Source organism: Photinus pyralis, unplaced genomic scaffold (assembly GCF_008802855.1).
Source record: "Photinus pyralis isolate 1611_PpyrPB1 unplaced genomic scaffold, Ppyr1.3 Ppyr1.4_LG8, whole genome shotgun sequence".
NCBI lineage: Eukaryota > Metazoa > Arthropoda > Insecta > Coleoptera > Lampyridae > Photinus > Photinus pyralis.
Window position 1 is genome coordinate 29550764 of NW_022170819.1, and position 21500 is coordinate 29572263.

General features: G+C 36.8%; 3 protein-coding genes across 4 annotated transcripts; all 3 read right to left on the reverse strand.

Moving 5' to 3' along the window:
• Positions 1 to 6257: 6257 nt before the first annotated feature.
• On the reverse strand, positions 6258 to 8844 carry LOC116179082 (facilitated trehalose transporter Tret1-like). The gene is made up of 8 exons (XM_031498789.1): positions 8554 to 8844; positions 8176 to 8433; positions 7992 to 8095; positions 7716 to 7934; positions 7273 to 7669; positions 7086 to 7220; positions 6492 to 7039; positions 6258 to 6437 (listed from the first exon to the last, which is right to left on the reverse strand). The coding sequence occupies exons 2-7, from the start codon at positions 8258 to 8260 to the stop codon at positions 6576 to 6578; spliced, it is 1404 nt and encodes a 467-aa protein (XP_031354649.1). The 5' UTR covers positions 8261 to 8433; positions 8554 to 8844; the 3' UTR covers positions 6258 to 6437; positions 6492 to 6575.
• A 1455-nt stretch (positions 8845 to 10299) lies between these two features.
• On the reverse strand, positions 10300 to 12160 carry LOC116177649 (facilitated trehalose transporter Tret1-like). Of its 2 annotated transcripts, none has more exons than XM_031496669.1 (6): positions 12085 to 12160; positions 11959 to 12038; positions 11678 to 11896; positions 11228 to 11630; positions 10918 to 11052; positions 10300 to 10866 (listed from the first exon to the last, which is right to left on the reverse strand). In XM_031496669.1, the coding sequence occupies exons 1-6, from the start codon at positions 12143 to 12145 to the stop codon at positions 10403 to 10405; spliced, it is 1362 nt and encodes a 453-aa protein (XP_031352529.1). In that variant the 5' UTR covers positions 12146 to 12160; the 3' UTR covers positions 10300 to 10402. The 2 variants fall into 2 exon arrangements, with proteins under 2 accessions (XP_031352529.1, XP_031352530.1); XM_031496670.1 differs by having other exon boundaries at positions 12114 to 12142.
• A 148-nt stretch (positions 12161 to 12308) lies between these two features.
• LOC116179525 (integumentary mucin C.1-like) lies at positions 12309 to 12992 on the reverse strand. The gene has a single exon (XM_031499320.1). It carries the CDS (start codon positions 12990 to 12992, stop codon positions 12309 to 12311), a length of 684 nt encoding a protein of 227 aa, XP_031355180.1.
• Between the last annotated feature and the right edge of the window lie 8508 nt (positions 12993 to 21500).

Here is a 21500-nt window from a genome sequence, read left to right on the forward strand (position 1 = left end):
TATTAAGGATTATTACCACAAAACTAGAAATAAGTACAAAAACTTATGTAGTTCAAAGAAAAAAAGTTTTTATGGAGATGCAATTGCAAAATTTAGTCGGGTAAGGGATGCGAAAGTGCGCCAGTTCAAGAACACAAGGTATAACTTTCACAAGGATATTAACGCGGCGGAATGGAATACCCACTTTAAAAACTTACTAAACCCATCCTTAACTGCAAGTCGAATAGCCCACGCCGAGCCGCTCATTAAGAACGTTTTATTGGATGGTGCATCCAAATGAATGAGCTATTAGCGGCGTTGAAAAGAGCCAAAGACAATAAAGCTCCAGGAAAAGATAGAATCCCATATGAGTTCTACAAAAATAGTTCAGTGACGTTTTTAGAAACTTTACTTAAATGTTTTAATGAAATTTATGTACCTATCTGGAATCATACCGAACAACTTTAAAGAATCGATCATATTCCCAATTCACAAAAAAGGAGCGATGAATGATCCAAATAACTATAGGGGAATCTCATTCGGAAACACAGGGAGTAAATTATTTGCTGGTTTATTGCTGGACAGAATTACGTCGTGGACGAATCGGGAAAGCATACTAAAAGAATTCCAAGCGGGATTTAATTTCAATTTCAATTTCAATCTTTATTTGTCCGTATACCAAAAATAGGTTTTGACACGTCAGAAAATATGGTAAATATTAAATTAGTACAATGCATATATATATATATAAAAGGAATAATAAAAACAGTTTAAAATTTCAAATAAATAAAAGCTAGACAGACCATGTGGCTAAAACAGAATATAGATTATAAACAATTTAAAATTTTAGTTAAAAAGAGACAAAACAGAGATAAAATATAAACAAGTAAAGGTAAAAATGACTAAAGAGAATACTACTACACAGGTACAAAAAATTCAAGTAAACAAACAATGAAATAAATAAATATCATTAAAATTATTGAATAGATCTCCAAGGCGTATGTAAATATTCACTAACGTTATAAAAAGAATGACTTAATAAGTGCGCCTTAACGACTCTTTTAAATTTATAAAAATTGTAAGGTTTGATACAATCAGGAACGATATTGTATAAGTCGACCCTAAGACTGTTATTTTTAGACCTACTTAGTTTATAATAGGGCGTTTTTATTTTTTTTGCTCCTCGTGTAGAATAGTTGTGAGAGAAGTCATTGGTTTCAAATTTATTTTTGTTTTTATGAATTTCCAATATGGTGTGATATATGAAAATTGTAGATGGAAGAGGCATAATATTTAATTTTTTAAAAATAGGTCGGCAGTGAGCACGATAGTCAGCATTTACGATTATACGAATTATTTTTTTTTGCAATAAAAACGCCTTGCTCGCTTTGGAAGAGTTACCCCACAAAATTACACCATATTGTAAATGTGAATGAACTAAAGAAAATAGCACGATCTTAGGGTGGCTATACAAAGTGATCGTTTTAAATTCCTTAAAATAAATAATGATTTGGTCAATGTGATTGCTCCAAGTGAGTTTTTCATCAATATATATGCCTAAAACTTTAACACACCTGCCGGTTGCAACCTTATTGTTTGTGGAGAGGGTAATTATGTGAGTTTTATCTTCATTTAATTTTAAGTTGTTCTTATTAAACCAGGTTATTCCTAATTGTATTAAATTATGACTTTTAAGGGCTAGAGTTTCGATATTTTGGTCCGAAATCAGTAATGAAGTATCGTCAGCATATGCAACAGCGTGATTAGGATGTATATATTCGAAAAAGTCATTAATGTAAATAATGAACAGTAAAGGCCCTAATATGGACCCTTGAGGGACTCCATGCTTAGTATGGAAATCTTACTCTACGATTGACAACATCTTTACTTTGATGAGTATAATCAAGATCCATTTAAGCAGGAAAAGGCAAAAAGTGTTTGCTTTTTTCGTTGATCTATCCGCTGCTTTCGATAGGATAGACAGATTCGCATTATTTTACAAGCTCATGAATCTGGGCATGTCCAGTAAAATAGTCACGGTTATTAGAAATATGTACAGAAATACTTCAGCGTCAGTCTGGTGTCAGGGAGGTTTAACCAAGGCTTTTGAAACAGCTATGGGTGTAAAACAGGGGTGTTTATTGAGTCCCTTACTTTTTTCACTGTTCATAAACGATATTGATGATTATTTGAATGGGGGTATCAGAATAAATTCCACCACAATCAAACTACTAGCGTATGCAGACGATCCGGTACTTTTGGCATCGGACAAGTATAACTTGCAGAAAATGATCAATGAACTAGATAGATATTGCAACATGTGGAATCTGAAAATAAACCTTTCGAAATCAAAAATTGTCGTGTTCCGGAACGGCGGGCGACGAAGCGAAGAGGACAAATGGTTTTATAAATCCGAACAAATACAGGTGGTCAACAGTTATAAGTATCTGGGAATTACGCTTACCTCAAAATTGTCTTTGGAAGATCACTTTAAAGAGAAAGTAGAAAGTGTAAAATTTGCTATAAATTCGTTTAACCAATTAATTTTGGACAACAAAATTCCTTTTCAATCAAAATTGGACATCTTCAATGCTGCATGTCGGTCAATTGTGTGCTACGTATCACAGGTATGGGGCTTCCTCAATCATAGAACAGTAGAGATACCGCTTAAATTCTTCGTAAAGAAATGCCTGAGGCTACCTAGGAATACGCCAGACTACATGATTTATTTGGAAACCGATCTTTACCCCACGTATTTGTACACGCTCCATCTTCATTTCAACTATATTAGAAGATGCCTAAAATTACCAGGTACGCGTTATCCCAACATTCTGGCGAAGGAGATCATTAAAATGAAAATATTTTGGTACGCTGATTGGAACATCCTATGTGTTAAATATGGCTTCAACACCAATGATCTTATCAGTGGGAGTATGGAGGCAAGTGTAATATTAAGTGCGCTGAAAGACGATGTTAAAGACTAAAAGCGGTTAATAGTATCAGACATCCCCTATACAAAGAACTGGATCAACTTAACAAATATGTTTACTCTAATCTTGTTGGCAATTATATTAGCTGGATTTTTAAAGTCAGGGGGGAATTGATATATCTAAATAAATACAATTACGAACAAATAAAATTATGCTCACTATGTAATTTTCAGGAAGATGAAGACATATTTCACTTTGTTGGGCTTTGTCCAATATTGAAAACAATTCGTAAAAAATACCTACATAAAATGTGCTGACACTTGTTGAGTTCAAAGAGTATTTAAACGGTAAAGACTGGATAGCACTCGCAACTTATTGTACATTTGCATGGAAGTACAGATATTCTTTTGTTCAGGAATTTAACTACTAATTTCACGTTTATAAGAGTTGTGCTTCTTTTTCTTTTTTTTAATTTCTTTTTCATAAAATGAATAAGGCAACAACCCCTCAGGCGGTCATAATGATGACCATGAGTATGTCTCTTACATTAACTTTCATTTCTATTATAAAATATACTTATGTTGTAGTTTATATTAATAAAGACTGTTATTATTATTATTATAGTGTTGCAACTAATCTCCATAATCCCTACTTTCTTAATTTTGCAAAAACCTCCTACAAAATGGTGCTAATGAGTTAAAGCGGCCATCTTTAACCATTAACTAATAGAGCGTGCCTACTTAACCTAATCACGGGCGTATGAAGGACATTAATCAAAACTCGCCAGATTTCAACTGTTTTGCTCACGTAAAAGACATTAAGATTGCGTTATCGACCGTCAGATTGTCACCAGTACCTTTTCTCGTACAATTAATTATTATTATTATTAATTAATTAATTAGCCAGTTACGACGAATCCAGTAGCCATTGCCATGGCCAAGTGATAAAAAAAGTTTAGTGCCAACATTCTTCGCCAAAGAATAGCAAGGTCAGAATAAATTTACTAAGAAGATGTACTTCAGCTCGATATCATAAAACCTCCCATTAGTAAATGGACAATTGAATAACCCAGCAGTTTTGTTTTTCATACGCCAGCGACATACAATTATTTACCAGCTTGCGTTGTTTTTTACGGAACAGTTTTGTCCTTATGGAGTAATCTGACCAGTAAAACATCAAGCAGAATTAGGGAAAGCAGTCTAGAAAGGCCAGTTGCCAAAATTGTTCCGTGAAATCTATCAGAAAAGGGGAGAAGGGTGCAGTAAATCGAAGTAGATCTGCGAAGTTTGGTTGACACAGCAATCGTCCCGAGCCAAGGACGACTTCAACCGGCCGCAATAGAAATAAAAGTACCTGTTGTTTTTCTTCCATTCCCGTGAGTCGACCTCTTCAGGAATGTTAGAATCACTTTGAACACGAATCTTTTATGCAAAATCAAACAAATCGGCGGCTATGGTTACACAATGCAAATAATAAGAGTTGAATGTATCACATTGACAGCCGATTTTCTCCTTTGGAAGGGTGCAGCAATTTAGAAAATTGGATGGTGGATCGCCTTGTATAATATCGGACCTTTTGTATCGCCAGGTAAAAATTTGGTTACTCGTTGAAAGGGATCTCCAAAGGTGGTTGACGAATTTAAAAACCTTCACGTTTCTCGCATTTTATTAGTTGAAATTTGATTTATTTACTGGAATAGTTACCTACCAACCTTGCGCAGTATGAAAATGTTCAAAATTACCCTTATAACTTAGGGTTTTGACAGCCAACAAAAGCACGAATGAATTGTCTTTAACCTTTTTACCGGTTGCCGTTTAATGTCAATCTAATAACACAAGAGAGGTACACAGTTTTGATTGATAAACTGTTTTTTTTTTCATGTAACTAGCCACTTCAAATATAGCGCAATGAAACGTTTTGCACCTTGGAGCTCAGCGCTTTCGTGGTAACAATTCATTGAAATGGGAGCATGCGAATTAGATAATACTACGAAACGAAGTTATTCGGTTACACTTTGAAATGTAACATTTTGCACTATTCACGGTTGAAAATTATATCAGTTCCTCTTTCTGCATAAACCGGCCACTTGTTATTTGTTAAATTTAAAATATAACTTCCGCAATAAACGCAAGAGAGTTCCAGTGTTTCAAGTAAATTTAAACCGACCTGAATGGTTGATTTTTGTTTAACAACTTCATATTACATTAATACCAAAGGAATTTTTATACGTGCTTATCAATCCACTCTCTCCGATTTTTTTAATATTATTTATCATTATAAATACACTTTCGAAAGGACATATTGGCATAAGGTGGGGAAAACGTTTCTCAGGAACTAAAGTGAATTAACGATAAGATATGTTGGAAATACATATAACTGACAATGTCTTAACTTTCGTCATGCACCAAATTTTCCGAAATAAAGTACAAAGGATTTGTACTGGATTTAAGATCGAAAAAAGTGAGAAATCTGAATTCACTGACAGATATGATATAATTACACAAATAAAATAGAAGGTTTAGCTATAGTTAAAACAATGTAGCAAACTAATTGGACAACCACGAGTAATAATATGATACTTACCACCAACCCTAACCCAACACGATAGGATTTCTTGACGAATGAAAGATGTATGGGAGTGCATTCACTCGAGAATGTTAAAGTACATACTAAAATGCAATCCGTGGTTTCAAGTGGTTTCATGGGACCTTAATCTAAAATAGGAATCCAAACAAAGAGATTCAAGCTAAGTGCATCGTATTATTGGCATAAGATAACGATATCCTGAGCATATTGCATCGATATAAATTACTCTGTTAACTCTAATCTAAATGACTTAGCGTTGCAAGATTAATACAAGTCATCTCCAATGGATCGAATTAGGGTGAAGATTATTTGCGACTACCACAGCAGGTTGTCCAGGCCTGTAACCAGGGGTGACCAGGTGGGGCTGAGAACGTGGTCTTGCCCCCATTGGAAATTATAGTTGATGGTTCCTTTACAAAAGTTACAGTAGAAGTTTTTATCGAAAACTTTTAAAGCCCCCCCCCCCCCTAGAAAAATGCCGGCCACCCTGTTTCTTCATTCTGGCTACGGGCCTGTGGTTGCCTCGTGGAAATTGGCGGTATAAGCTTGTTGAAAGCTATGTCGGCTGCTGCTGTCCAAGAATGAGGGCATGCGGTGGCGACGGGCTGAGCCCAACCGGTCATCCTCACTCACTTATGTAGGCAAAGTTGCTCAGGCACAAGTGGTTTTTGCTGGCTGTTGGTGCTTCTTATAAACAGTTCGCCGTCGAGGCATCTGGTGCTGCGGCCGGTGTTGCAACTCCTTCTCTGACGTTCGTAATACAGCGAGGATTCTATGGGCGGTCCGTGCAGAATTTACATCACGATTATGTATTCTATTGCAGCAAAGAGGGGCCTTAAATAAAATACGAAGCGTTGCTTTTAACTTGTTGCAACAAACCATTGGATTTTCCCTCCTACTATGCAAGGTGGCAAATTTTAAACTCCAACAAAAACATGATACCTGCAAAGACATATCTAGTTTTTAAAGAACAAAAAATAATGTAACATTTAATACATCTTTTCACATTCATACAGTTAATTATTACAATGATCACAGCAGCAGCACGGGTCTGAAATAAACTCGTCTAGGTGGGGAATTTCAGTTCCTCTTTGTAAGCCCATCGTGGATATCGGCTAAAGTCTTTCCTTTGGTCTCTGGAAGAATAAAGAAGGCAAATATAACGCCACACAGCGTTACACCTCCGAAAAACCAGCACATTGTATACATTCCCCAGGACTCGAACACGCTTCCAAAGACTTTTACGTTCAAAAAGGTTAGAATTCCCGTACAAAATATTATAACGAGTGCGGCCATACGTTTGGTGTTTGTTGTAAAAAGCTCCCCCACGATAAAATACGGCAAATGGAGTATTCCCAAAGAGATCCAAAATTTGTATGATGTTAAGCATAATACCGGTAAAAATGAAACTTTCTCTAGATCAACCTGGTCATCAAGGTAAAGGTAAACACCCTCGCCTATTATTGAGATACCGGCTCCTAAAGATGACGCACAAAAAACTGGTCTTCGTCCAATTTTATCCAACAGCAAGACTGATAGGATCACTAAAAATTAATACTTATAACTTGAACTATTTTTGAATAGTATTACATCCGGGTATTGCAATAAATCCGTAGATCACACTAGACAATTTCGGCGAGATACTAGAAGCTCCAGACTCCAATATAGTGTGCAAGTAAGGAGTTATAACGCTAATACCGCAAAAGCTTATGATTAGTTTAGCAGCTGAAATTCAAGAAACTTACAATTGGTTACAATGTCGAATACAGAATCAAACCAAGTGCTATCGCCATTGATCTACGAAAATGTAAAGAGGACAGTGTAATGCTTAATGAACTAGCTGCATCTTGTTCTACAATTTCTTCTACTTTTTTTGCCATCGCGTCAATTTCTTCATTAGTGATAGACAACCTCGAGAATCTCGCAATACTGGCTTTTGCTGCTTCGATTTTACCGACCTTTATTAGAAAGTATGGAGAATCTGGGATTAAGAGGAACATAATGAAGAAGGCGATGGGGAAAACGGCGCAAGCGATTACCAGGTGAGTATACGAAAGGTACGGACCGGCCATGAGCACAAAGACCGTTCCCAGCATTCCCATACCAGAAGGGATGGTTCCGATTTTTCCTCGAATTTCTTTATCTGCCACCTCGCACATGTAAATTGGGCAGCACTACAATCAGATAAGTGTTAACTAAATGGAGTATTCAAAAACTTACAATCAAGGCTATTCCTTGCCCTATACCTGCAAGAAATCTTCCTACAATCAACACCGCTAAAGATTTCGCAAAGAAAAAGCAAATCCAAGACGCGATTGTCAAAGCCGAACTTAGCAGCAAGATGAATTTTGGTCCTATTCTATCAAGGCATATTCCTATTACTAAACTGGCCATGGTTACGCCCAAACCTACTGTCGCAATCGCCCACGATGCTTCCTCCTAAAATAATTTTGCGATTAGGTACTTTTATGCACATTCTTCACGTTTGTTGCTAACTTGGGTTAACGTAACTCCAATTACTGAGACATCCGATGTCAGATGCGGCAATACCGGGGAGATCCAAACATTTACCGAATTTACGGAAAATTGTAAGATGCCCACTGAAAAAAGATGATTAGACAGTTTGAGTATAGTTGTAAATAGTTTGATCTGACGGTTCCTGTAACAGAAACGTACTTACCACAGAATGCCGTAGTATATTGAAAATATTTAGCATGCTTGGGTATACTTTTGCAACATGATGTTCTAGTCATTAACACACACATTTTGAAAGCTTTAAATTGCTCTTGCAGTTATAGATGCTCTAGAAATACTCACGGTTTAAGTGCTGATTACTACTTACATTGTATTAGGTTCAATTGATGTAATAAATCAATACCGTATGATAAGATAGATAAGATAAAACGTCTTAAGATTTGTTTCAAAGTTTATCTATCGACTGTCATTTGTGTTTAAAATGTAAAAAGAACATCTGATATAAGTGCAATAAGTGCACAAGCAAGGAAGCGAATTTGTGAAGGCAGAATCGCCATTTAAAAAGAATCGTAACAATTTCCACCCTTTGCGTTATAGTGTTAACCGTCATTGTTTTTGAATTTACCACAAAATTAAACAAGTTAATCACAAATTCGCTTCATTGCTTGTGCACTTATTGCACTTATGTCAGATGTTCTTTTTTCATTCATTTCATTTATTGTGCTAAGTAATTACATAGTAATTTTTGCACTCGTCTTACAATTACTTTGGTACTTACAATGTGTGTGTATGTGTATATATAAACATAACATGAAACAAACAAACAACGATTAAAATATACATAAAAATTAAAGCCATTAATCATCATCATTAAACACAACACTTTTCTGACACAAGCTCTCAATTATTTCAACTTCAACGCCTCCTTAATAAACATTTAAAACGGCCCTGCAAATCCATTTAAATCGAGTTTTCTCTGGAACTACTGATCGGATTTGAAAAATAAAAACCTAACATTTACTACCCCTCCCCATTTAAAATTTTTGGGGTGCAATTCACTCCCTTCTCAGGGTTCAAGTTATGTAAGTAGTACCTATTGCTTAATTTAGGCGTCCCCTTCAAAACTAAAATTGACATGTTCGAGCGTTTCTGGCAAAACTGTCGTTAAGTTGGCAAAATTGGCATTGACTGTTTTCAGTGAACCACCCTGTATATATCCCTTCTTTGAATTAAAATCGAGACTTTTTAACAAATTCTTGTAGCTGGCCTATTGACGTAAATTTACGGTGACATACTGATTGGAAATTTCTCATTTTATTATTCTTCTGAAAAATGACTTCAAAACCTGATTGTTTCCTTTCAAAATTTAAGACCTGGATATATTGATGAAAATCGAATAGTGAAATGGTACCAATTTATATTTCTCTTGACAGTATTCCCCAGTTGTAATCTTCGGTATAAATTTCAGAACAACTACCTAGATCAAGTTTGTTGCCACGGTCTTAATGAATTACCCCTAATGTAATGCAAAATTTGTTTATACACAAATATAATAAATAAATTAAGCAAAATGAACTCATGAATTTGAAGATTTTCTAGCGTGAATTTTGAACAAACTAGTTTTAAATGAGAAAATGATTTTCTCTATCAAATCGAATTCTAATGGGTTCATAAATGGTAAACACACATGCAATGCAAGCGGCTTCAAATGTGCCCAGAGGTTGATATATTTAAGAAAACGCATTTTCCCTGATAATTGTTAAGCTTCCATTAATTTTATTTAATTGCGATCGTTTTTGAGCACCAAGTTCGATTCCGGAGAGAAGCTTATTTAAGCGAGCGGTTTCAGATACCTCGTAGACAGATAATAAACGTTCCTTAAGAGACTCGTATTTGTTTAATGAAGGAGGATGCAATAAGATGTCTGATACTTGTTGTAGTTGTTCTCGTTCTAGTTTGGCGACGACTAAATTGTATTTGTTATCGTTGCTGGCGTGTTGCGAGTGCATGATGGCTTCAAATTGTGCGAACCAAATACCAAGTCGAACTGTCGGTACGTACCGGGTTTGAGATGTACATACAATAATCCCCGACCGAATGTTATCTCGTGTAAGATTTTCTTGGGTGAGCATTAGGATTTTCATAACGCTACGCTACATTTGGTGTACTATAAAGTGCAGTCATGTTGAAAACTACTTTAGCGTCATTGTACGTGCCCCGTCCCCTTACACTGATCTCAACGACCTACACATTTAAAGAGAATCGCAATATTGGATATGATATGAGTAATGTTCAAGTAGGATTTTGCTGGCAATTGGTACTGTACAAATTTTATGTAAAAGTTTTATATGAATACTTTTCATGATGAAGACGAATACATATCCTACGTTATTTTTGTGTCATATTTATAATTTGGATCTATTCATTTTGTATCACTTGTTTATTAAATCTTGAATTTCACTAAGTGCTTTTCCTTTTGTTTCGGGCAATACGAAAATACCAAAGAGAGTTCCCAGAAGGCACACGCCGGCAAACATCCAAAACACGACGTAAATCCCAAGCGCCTCTACAGCGGGACCAAATGACTTCATGACAACAAACGTAAGACATCCACTGTACATGTGTAATATGGTTCCAGCTACTCCTTTTGCACTTGTGATGAACATTTCACCGTACAGTACGTAAGGCAAAGAGCTTACACCAAATGAGACCATAATGTGGAACAGTGTTAAGCCAAATGTGGGTAACCAGTTGACAGACGATAGGTCGATGTTCCCCAAATAATCCAAATAAAAATATACTCCTTCGCAGATGAGGCCTATCGCGCATCCTATCGTCGATACGATCATTAGTGGCTTTCGGCCCAGTTTATCGATCAATAACGCGGAAATTAGCACTAAAAGCATATATTAAAATACTTAACACTCACGCCTATACGATTGTGTACCGGAAGGTATTTGCGACGATCCAAAAATGACACTGGATAGTTGAGGTGATATATCCGTCTGACTTAGCTGCATAATAGTTTCCATGTAGGCTTTTATACCGTACAATCCACTTAACTGCTGAATCGTTTTTAAACCTAAAAGGTCATGTTTGTTGCTACTCAGAGTTTGAAATTTACATGACACCACTCAAAACGGAGTTGCTGTTATTTTTCTAGTGGCTAACTACACTTTGAGTGCTGGCAAGTTTAATCAACCACCATCCGTCTGCTACCAAAACAGACGGACGGATAGAGGTAATGTAAATCTAACCAAGTACTATTAATAAGGATTTTCTGAAATCCTTATTCCATATAATATCTTTTATAGATTTTCGCCCTCTATTTTGATCCGCTATTATTTTCTCAATTTGTAAAAAACGGTTCTCGATGGCTTCGCAATTTTCGGTTTTTGCAGCTAATCGAGTTAAACTTTCCCGCGCGGCCACTCTCTTGTCTACTTGAAGCAGGTAGTAGGGCGACTCGGGAAATGGCAACAGCGCCAGGGCACAAACTAGCGGAACAGCGGCCCCTAACACGCTTAACCACTTATACGATATATAGGGTCCCACAGATAACGTGAGCACAGTTCCAGACGTCGCCAAAAGTGTATAAACCAATGCCAGCCTTCCCCTAATATCCTTGTCGGCTATTTCACCGATGTACACCGGAACAGTCTAAAATGGCACGTTAGCACATTTCTTTGGACATCCGCCAACTTTACAATGGACGCGAAAGCCATCCCAATTCCTCCCAAAAAACGCGCGATCATAAAAACGACCGCGTCAGTGGATAGTGCTATAGCAACCCACGGCAAAAAGAGAAAAACGGTAGTCAACAGAATGGTTTTCTTCCTGCCGATCTTATTCAATAGCAACCCTCCAAGTATCGATCCTGGTATTGATCCCAAGGATACAAATGACACAATCCACGAGATCTCCGCCTAAAAACGTCCCGACTGTATTTCTAATTCGCCATTTTCATTGTGTAATAAGTAATACTTACTGAAGAAAAAAATGTTAACTGAGGTATTACTGGAGAAGACCAAGACAAGTGCATGGAACCGGACGAAGAAACCAGTGAGGCTGAAAACGTAATCGTCACATGCACAACTAGATGGAAGAAAGTTACCAATAAACACTGATAGGTATTGCATATACCTGGTTCGCTTCCAATAGCCGAACGAGTACATTTTGGAAGTTGGAAGATTAATGATGATACTTGTAATTCTATTGCATAAGTAACAGACAGATACAGTTATCTTGTGAGATATCACAACTGTATTGCACACTCAAAATTATCAATAAGTAAAGTTTTCATTGTAAAATACAGACTTCTTATCTTCGACCAATTCGTCATTTTTCTCTAGCAAACAAACATTTAAGTACTTGCACTAAATCAACCGGTTTGGTTTCGTCGCCAACCTTCATAACGGGAATAAGCAAAATGTCGGGGTTTCTGGTTGTCGTCTCAGATGAGGCTGGACAGGTGTCAACCGTTGTTTCTGGATTTGTTGCAAGTGTTGTACTAGACACTGTAGAGGATGTGTGGTTCGCAGGACAATATTCGGAGGTGGTTGTTTCAGTAGATGTCGATGGTGTTTCCGTCGTGGCCTTCGTGGATGACAGTTTTGGATAATGTGAATATTTCCGACTAGTCGTTGTGCTGGCCGTTGTGTTGGGGGATGTCCACTTAGGCATGTCTGTAGAGGTTCCTTCGGTTACAGCTGGAGAAGACGAGGTGGATGTGGTGGATTCGTAACCGGCATGTACAGCGTGTGTTAACTTTGAAGAAGTCGTTGCGTTCCACACCGACGTTGTTGACCATTCCGTGGTACTGCTAACATTTTGCACGTCTTTAAGCGTTAGACAGGCTTTGGGTTTCTCTTGGCAGTTTATGAGCTTATTGATAACATCAATTAAATGCCCAAGCAGGCAGGATTGCTCATCTTGTTTCGACGCACACTCGCACATTGGTGCCCCTAAGACCATCTGACCTATAAAGGCTACTAACACGACTACACCAAAAATGACTCTCATTGTCATACAAAACTGAATACACTACAAAAATTACATTCAAATTCGTCGCTTTTATATTAACGGGTAGAAAGACTAGTTTAGTGAACCTTAATGTTTATCACAATCTCGTGCATAAACAGCAAGAAATGACACAGAAATACCAGGTAAGTGCAACACAAACACATCTTCAATGTCACGATTTAATTAATGTAAGCTATACCACGGCAATTGTTATTACCTAACAGATTATATCTGCATAGGTAAATCTTTTAGTTTATACACAAATTCAACTATTTTTTTTTCTCAACTCTTTTCTTTCGTCGAAGTACTACTTTCAGGCAAACTACGATACTGGTGGAAAGTCTGAAACTGACTGATGTTTTTCATGCGTGCGAAAATCAAAACCAATTATGTTATGAATTGATGTGCGTAAAACAAGTTTACTAACAAGCATCTAACAATAACAGCGAATTTGTCAGGTGCCAAAGCCTTCATTCGTTCTTACTTGTGCATGTGTAAGGGGCCTATAGTTGACTGCTCTTTGAGGCTTCTCAAAATTTGTCTGCTTGTGCTTGTGCAAGGTGCTGAATTTTCGATATCAGTTCATTTATGCCTTAATAGCTTTCACATAAAGCTAAGACCCCATCCTTTCGCTTAATACTGTGCAATTAAAAAATGTTCTAAAAACGGAAAGCCTTTTAAAATATCGTGCTAAACGAAAAGAAGCACCTTCTGCAAGGAGACGAATTTATTCTGGTTAAATTACAACTTGCAATTGTCTTTTATGTTACACGCCAAAACACCTTTTCAAAATTCATGTTAAAAATAATAGCAAATTTTGTAAATTCAGATGCAAAAGGGACGAATCTAATCTCCAACCATAAGGGTGAAAGAAACGAATTTTACAATTGGCTTCGTAACAGTCTGGAAAAACTTTTAAAAAGTCATGTTCAAAATAAGAAACAGTTTCGCAGAGAGAGATTTGCAGATTCAGAAGAGACGAATCTCACTCCTTTTAAAAATCATCATTATTAGTGTTCTGCTAGTGCAGGTCCCTTATGGCTCTTCTCCACGACTCTCTATCCTCTGTTCTTCTCTTTACTCCATATATTTCTTCCCCCTCTTCAAGTCGTCAACCAATTTCCTTCTTCTTCTTCTTCTTCTTCTTCTTCTTCTTCTTCTTCTTTTCTTTTCTCACTAAACCCTCGCTTTCTTAGTACCTGTCCAATCCATTTCATTTTCGTTCGCTTTATGATCCTTCACATTTCGAAAGCTTCCTACCTTTCCTGATCTCTTTTCATTGCTGTCCACGTTACACACTACCATACCACATAACCATACGTTAGAACACTCCATACAAAACGTTTTCTAACCCCTCTCTTAAGTGAATTTCTATTTTAATTGCATAAAATCTTCCTCTTACTACTAAATGCTTGTTCGCTATCCTGATTTTAATTTCTCTTTTCAAACCTTCTTACCCTATTTTCCAACATACCTATTTAGATATTTTCGCCATATCTTCTACTCTACATATAAATTAGACAGAGTTGCTGATAAACACCATTCCTGTCTAACTCCTCTTCAGATTTCAAACCAATGCGTCTTATTACGTCCAACCCTGACTTTTCTTTTTGTTACATAAGTTTCGTATTACTCGTCTTTGTCTCCAGTTGACTCCTTTCCCCTTTAGTATTTAGCAAGAGTTCCTCCCAGTTTAACCAATCGAATGCCTTTAGAATGTCAACAAAAGCTACAAAGAAATCCTTTCTTTTTTCCAAATATCTTTTGCCGATCGTTCTCACCACTCCTATTTCGTCTCTCGAGCCTATTCCTCCTCTGAAACCAAACTGCTCTTCTCCTATGTTCTCCTCCATAACTTATTCGAGCCTTCTATTCAATATTTTCACACCTTTGCTGTGTGCTGATACTACGAGTATATTCTGAGCATTTTTTGTACCTTGCTTTTTAGGTATAGCCACCATTTATGAACAGAAAAATTATCAAAGTCCTCGTTTGAGATCGAAGGGACTTCAGCGCATTTTTGTGTGGCAGATCAGTATTCTATTAGCCACTTTCGACTCAACCATCAATAACAGATCTTGTCGAAGGCTACTACATTCACTAACTGCTTCCCACTTTCCGCGTGCACCCGCAATTCGCTTTTAAAGATTTAACTCCACCATCAGTAAGATCGTGTTGGGGGCTACCACATTCCCTTTGACGGTACCCACTTCCGACGTTCCGTTCACCCGCAATTCGCGTTTGAAGATTTGACTCCACCATCAGGAAGATCGTGTCGGGGGCTACCACATTCCCTTTGACGGTACCCCCTTCCGACGTCCCGTTCACCCGCAATTCGCGTTTGAAGATTTGACTCCACCATCAGGAAGATCGTGTCGGGGGCTACCACATTCCCTTTGACGGTACCCACTTCCGACGTCCCGTCCTCGCAATTCACTTCTATTGGCGACACGAGAAAGAGAGACAGCGATTCGAGATTTACGAAACGTTAAACCGCGTGAGTTCGCAACGGAAGGTAAAAGGCGCCCGAAGTTGACTACTTCTCGAAGACGCGCGCGCGCCTCGCAAAAGGTCGTTAATTTCGCCCCTATGACAAAAAACAAAATTCCGCCACGCAGGAGTTGTGCGCGTTTACAACATCTTTCCGACGACACCAATTTCAAAAGAATCGGACCAAAACTGTAGTAGAAGATAGGAAAAAACTGAAAAACCTTCACGTTAGTATACTACGCTCGAGGATGACGCCCAGATGTCGCCAACCCCACATCATGTAGCCATGCCCCTAAGGTTGACACATTTCACGGCCCTGTAGATACACGTACACCCGTTGCCTTTCTACAAGAGTTCTTCTACGCGCCCACATTTGTTGCCAGCCAGCCAGCCAGCCAAAGTGAGATTAAAAGCTACTTTTTACAAATAAATTTGCAAAAATGCGCTAAAAAGTCCACTTTCGCAGATTTTATTTCAGAGAGATGTAATTTCTTTGATTCCTTTTCCTTGTGGACAGTATAATAAATCTATGGGGATATAATATCGACTCCTTCATTTATTTTATAGCTATGCTATTACTTCGGTTAATAGATTGCCTTCCCGGATGTTATCACTCTTTACTTCCTCTACACTTTCCACTGTCGGCTGTACTTTGCTTGACATCATTCCTCCGTATATTCTTTCCATCTTCATAATACTTCGCTTCTTCTGTCAACAACTTATCCTTATTTTCTATTTCTGTTCCGTTCATAGTTTCTCCCTACCTAACATATTTTTCTTCATTTTATTACATACCAAATTATGTCTACCGGATTTCTCGAGTTCTTCATTTTTTTATACATTTTGGCCTGTAGAATCTATAACTCTCAACAGTTTGAAGATTGGGCCACTAGATCAAAAAATACAGCCCCTTGAATTTTGTTCGAAATTGGTTTTTTGCCTATAACTTTTGATTCAGAGGTCCAATCGACAAAATACAACACTTTTGGAATCTACGAAGCTAAATTAATAGGAAAAAGTGTTTTCCTAAACATTTTTGGGGTGTTCGATTTTAGGTGAAAAATCAAAGGGTATATTTTGGGCCGTAAAAATTATTTACCCTTACCCTTACCCAAAATCGTCTGGAAATTGTAGTTTCCATGACAGAGGCAGAGCAGACTGCGTTTCCTGCCGCTTGTTACTTTACTGGTCGCACTGTCACTTTACCGGCCTCATTTGTGACATTGCTAACTGTCTATAATGACTCCTGTCATCACTGACAGATTGACATTAATCAAAAGTTCTATATACAAATTGAAATTTTATACTAAAATACGATTTCGGATAAAATTTAATACAAAACACGTCAGTAAAAATGACATTACCTGACTCGGAAATTAAATTACTCGGCCCCCAAGGGGCCTCGGACTTGAATATTTCCTCGCCAGTAATGTGTCATTTTCCTGACTTTTATGTAAATAACTATTGTCTGACATCGACCGGGAAAAATCATTTTTTTGGCCTGTCGAATCCATAACTTTTAACAGTTTGAAGATTCGGCCACTAGATAAAAAAATACAGCCCCTTGAATTTTGTTCGAAATTGGTTTTTTGCCTATAACTTTTGATTCAGAGGTCCAATCGACAAAATACGATACGTTTTGGAATCTACGAAGCTAAATTAATAGAAAAAAGTGTTTCCTTTTGAAAAAACCAACATCGAATAAAAATTCTATGAGCTGTAATTTTTGATCTAGTTGCCCAATCTTCAAACTGTTGAAAGTTATGGATTCTACCGGCCAAAATCTATAATAAATAAATCTATAATATAATAAATCCTAGCGTGATAAATTTACATAATACGGGACGCCAATTCAATTGGATATAATTGGTTGATACCTTGACAAAACAGTTTTTTTTTTAATTTTACTAATGTCAATAAAATATCTTTTATGAAAATTTCTGAAAAAAACCCTCAATTTAAAAAAAAATAAGAAAATGCTGTACCTCATAGAAAATGCGCTTTGAAGACCAATGGCTTCCATCCTATGATTACTTATTCAATACTTCCATGCAATACGCACTCGGCCCTTCGTGTAAAGGTGGTACCTGCGAAATTGACCAGTCAAACAATATTTCCACTTCAAACTACTCCCGATTTTAATTGTTCAGAGTGCTTTTAACTTCCAAAGAAAGGAAAATTTTCCCATCCATAATTAAATCCATCCTCGACTTGCAATGACTGTCTTTTAATTTGCACGGTGGAACAGATTTGCTCGGCTTAAAATTTAACCGAAGATATTTAATAATCCGTTGGCGGTTTTTACACTTTTTCATCGGAAGAAACTCGCGGGAAATTAACACTAGAAATGCCCCAAAGAAATATTAATTCCAGACTACTTTACGTGACGGTCTCGTGGTTCGAACCCGAATTTCTTACCCGAGCTCTACAACGGCCTAACACCTAATTTTTTTCTTGATTACCCGCAAAAATGTGACGAGTTCTACCGCGGCTCGGCCCGTAATTCCCAAAGAACTCTTTACTTCTGTTATAAAAAGAATTTGTCGCATTGTTAATTTCGTCCCTATCTTCAGAGGGTAGAATCTCTAAATGGTGTTAAATTAAACTGAATTGTAAAAAGACTCTAAATCTACTAATACTTCGTTAATTCCCCAGGAAACGTAAAACCTTTCCGTGAGGCATTTGCTACTTCGCCAATTTTCACTTTGTCCATTATCCTAAAAAAGTAGCCCGAGTAAGCTTACTTACTCTCCCTTTCGTTTCAACTTATGTATTCCTTGCGGAGCTTCCATTTCCCGTTTCATCAATCTATCTATTTTAATGTGTAATTTAAAAAATGCGCACCTTTTTAGCGCATTTCCACAAAAATAAAAAACAAGTTAAAAAGTAATCGTAAACGATTTACATAAAGCGCATTTCCACTTGCATTCATTTCCCATTTGTAAGATGCAACTTCTGTTAAAATCGTAAAAATCCGGCCACAAATATGAAAGATAGCGTTGCACATGGGCAATCCATTGTTGACGTGCTACTTCAATTTCAGTTTATGAGAAGAATTTCATTTCAATGCTTTTCTAAATAAGAAAGTTGGAACTGCGCATGCGCAAACCTAAATTTTAAAACTAATTTACTATAACTAACTAATAAACTAAGATTTTCCTTTGTTCCAAGCGCCTAAGTATCAAATTTCACTTAAATAGTTCCATAGATAAAAAAGTTGGCACGGCGCATGCGCAAAATAAAATTTTGAAACTGGCGCTAGATTTTCCTTTATTCCAAGTGCCTATGTATCACATTTCATTTAAATTCTTCCATAAATAAAAAAGTTGGCACTGCGCATGCGCAAAACCAAATTTTGAAATTGGCGTTTGATTTTCCTTTATTCCAAGTGCCTATGTATCAAATTTCATTCAAATACTTTTATAAGTAAAAAAGTTTGCAATTCGGTTTATAAATGGTCGAGATGCGAAAAGGGCACTGTGAATTTTGAATCGATTCGATCCAACTTTTGGCATTGCGTATTATATGGCTAAATCTATGCCCATATTGAATTTCATGCAATTCAGTTCATAACTAACGGAGATGTAAAAGCGATCGAACATTTCTAAACAAAGTTATCGTTCACACGGACAGATAGATGGACAGACAGACAAAGGAACAGACGGAGAGACCAACCGGCAGGCGACAGATAGCAATGCAAAATTATAAACGATCTCTAGGATCGTTAATAAACGGCAAAAGTGTAAAATTATGGAACATGTAAAAAACGGTTTTTTGTTTTTTTTACAATAACTTTTTTGTAAGCGGTACAGAAAAAATTCCTTCCTTGGTACAAGACTCGACACCATAACGAACCAAATAGCGAAAAAAAGTAGAACAATAGCTCTTAAGATAAAAAACTAGTAGCGTCGCAAAGTTAGCGGACGGACGGACGGACGGACGGACGGACAAAGTGGCCACAATAGCGCATTTTTTTTTTGTGGAAATGCGCTAAAAAATGCGCTATTGTGGCCACTTTGTCCGTCCGTCCGTCCGCTCGTTTTGCGACGCTACTAGTTTTTTATCTTAAGAGCTATTGTTCTACTTTTTTCGCTATTTGGTTCGTTATGGTGTCGAGTCTTGTACCACGGAAGGAATTTTTTCTGTACCGCTTACAAAAAAAGTTATTGTAAAAAAAAACCGTTTTTTACATGTTCCATAATTTTACACTTTTGCCGTTTATTAACGATCCTAGAGATCGTTTATAATTTTGCATTGCTATCTGTCGTCTGCCTGTTGGTCTGTCCGTCTGTTCCTTTGGCTGTCTGTCCATCTACCTGTCCGTGTGAACGATAACTTTGTTTAGAAATGTTCGATCACTTTTACATCTCCGTTAGTTATGAATTGAATTGCATGAAATTCAATATGGGCATAGCTTTAGCCATATAATACGCAACGCCAAAAGTTGAATCGAATCGATTCAAAATTCACAGTGCCCTTTTGCATCTCGACCATTTATAAACCGAATTGCAAAATTTTTTACTTATAAAAGCATTTGAATGAAATTTGATACATAGGCACTTGGGATAAAGGAAAATCAAACACCAATTTCAAAATTTGATTTTGCGCATGCGCAGTGCCAACTGTTTTATCTATGGAAGCATTTAAGTGAAATTTGATATTTAGGCGCTTGGAACAAAGGAAAATCTAACATTAGTTTCAAAATTTAGGTTTGCGCATGCGCAGTCCCAACTTTCTTATTTAGAAAAGCATTGAAATGAAATTCTTCTCATAAACTGACATTGAAGTAGCACGACAAAAATGGATTGCCCATGTGCAACGCTATCTTTCAATATTTGTGGCCGGATTTTTACGATTTTATAGAAGTTGCATCTTACAAATGGGAAATGAATGCAAGTGGAAATGCGCTTTATGTAAATCGTTTACGATTACTTTTTAACTTGTTCTATATTCTTCTTTATATAAAGTTGATCAGATCCTCTACGACACTGGAATAAAAATTTTCACAATTAAATTTACCCACAGCTAGCTCTGCAATGAAATTTAAATACCCCTTACTTTTTGAAACTCTGGTTTGAATGCATACGAATAAATACTGTTGTGTAAACTAAACCACACGTGGCATCATCAACAGATGTTGGGCCACCCTGTAAAATAAAAGTTTCAATTTTCAAGCGTAAATATGGTCGTTAATTCGAGATGAAACACAGATTTGTTCATATATTGAATTCCAGGTAATTTTATTTTATATGAGATTTGTTTGATGTTAATAATGTTGTTTAAATACTCACCTTTTTATTTTAATTTGTAATAGTAGTTATTTTGTTTCAAGATAGACACGTGTTATCACCGAGATAAGCAGGTATTAAGCTTATCGTGCGATGACGCATTAATTTATTAAGGAAGGAGGAAGAAAAGAAAAGGAAAGGGAAGAATTTTTTAAATAGCAGAGGAAGACGTTAATCGAGGCTTTTGATGTTGGCCAGTCTGCCGTATTTGAGCGTTTTATTGCAAGACAGTCAGTCTTGCCGGTTGTAAAGTTCTTATTAAAGAAAATTAGAGAGAGTTTAAACGGATTTTTATTCCCTCGTGTAAATTGAACGTTACTACGAATTAAAGAAGTGAAGTTTACGAAGATCATCGAGCGTTTATTCGCATAAGGTAGCCTTTCTTATAAGTTTTCCTAGTATACGTTAGTAACCTCGCACACCGGCGCAATAAGCAATGAGTAACCAGCAATATAGGCAATAAAGAACAGGCAATACATGTTGTGATATAGGTTGATTGTAGGTACCACCAACATTTTACTAGGTACCATTAATAACTTTGTTACGCTTTTGTATTATAGTGGAAAGGTTCCCCTGGGTCACCCTGTATTATGGTCGAACTTCTTACTTTTATTACTGATGTACCGTTTTTTTTTCGTAAGGAGAGTAACAAACGTAGACCTCCTTCCATGTGTAAAAAAGCATAGTTCCGTAGTATCGAAAATAAGATCTCGTTAGTAAGGTAATTACG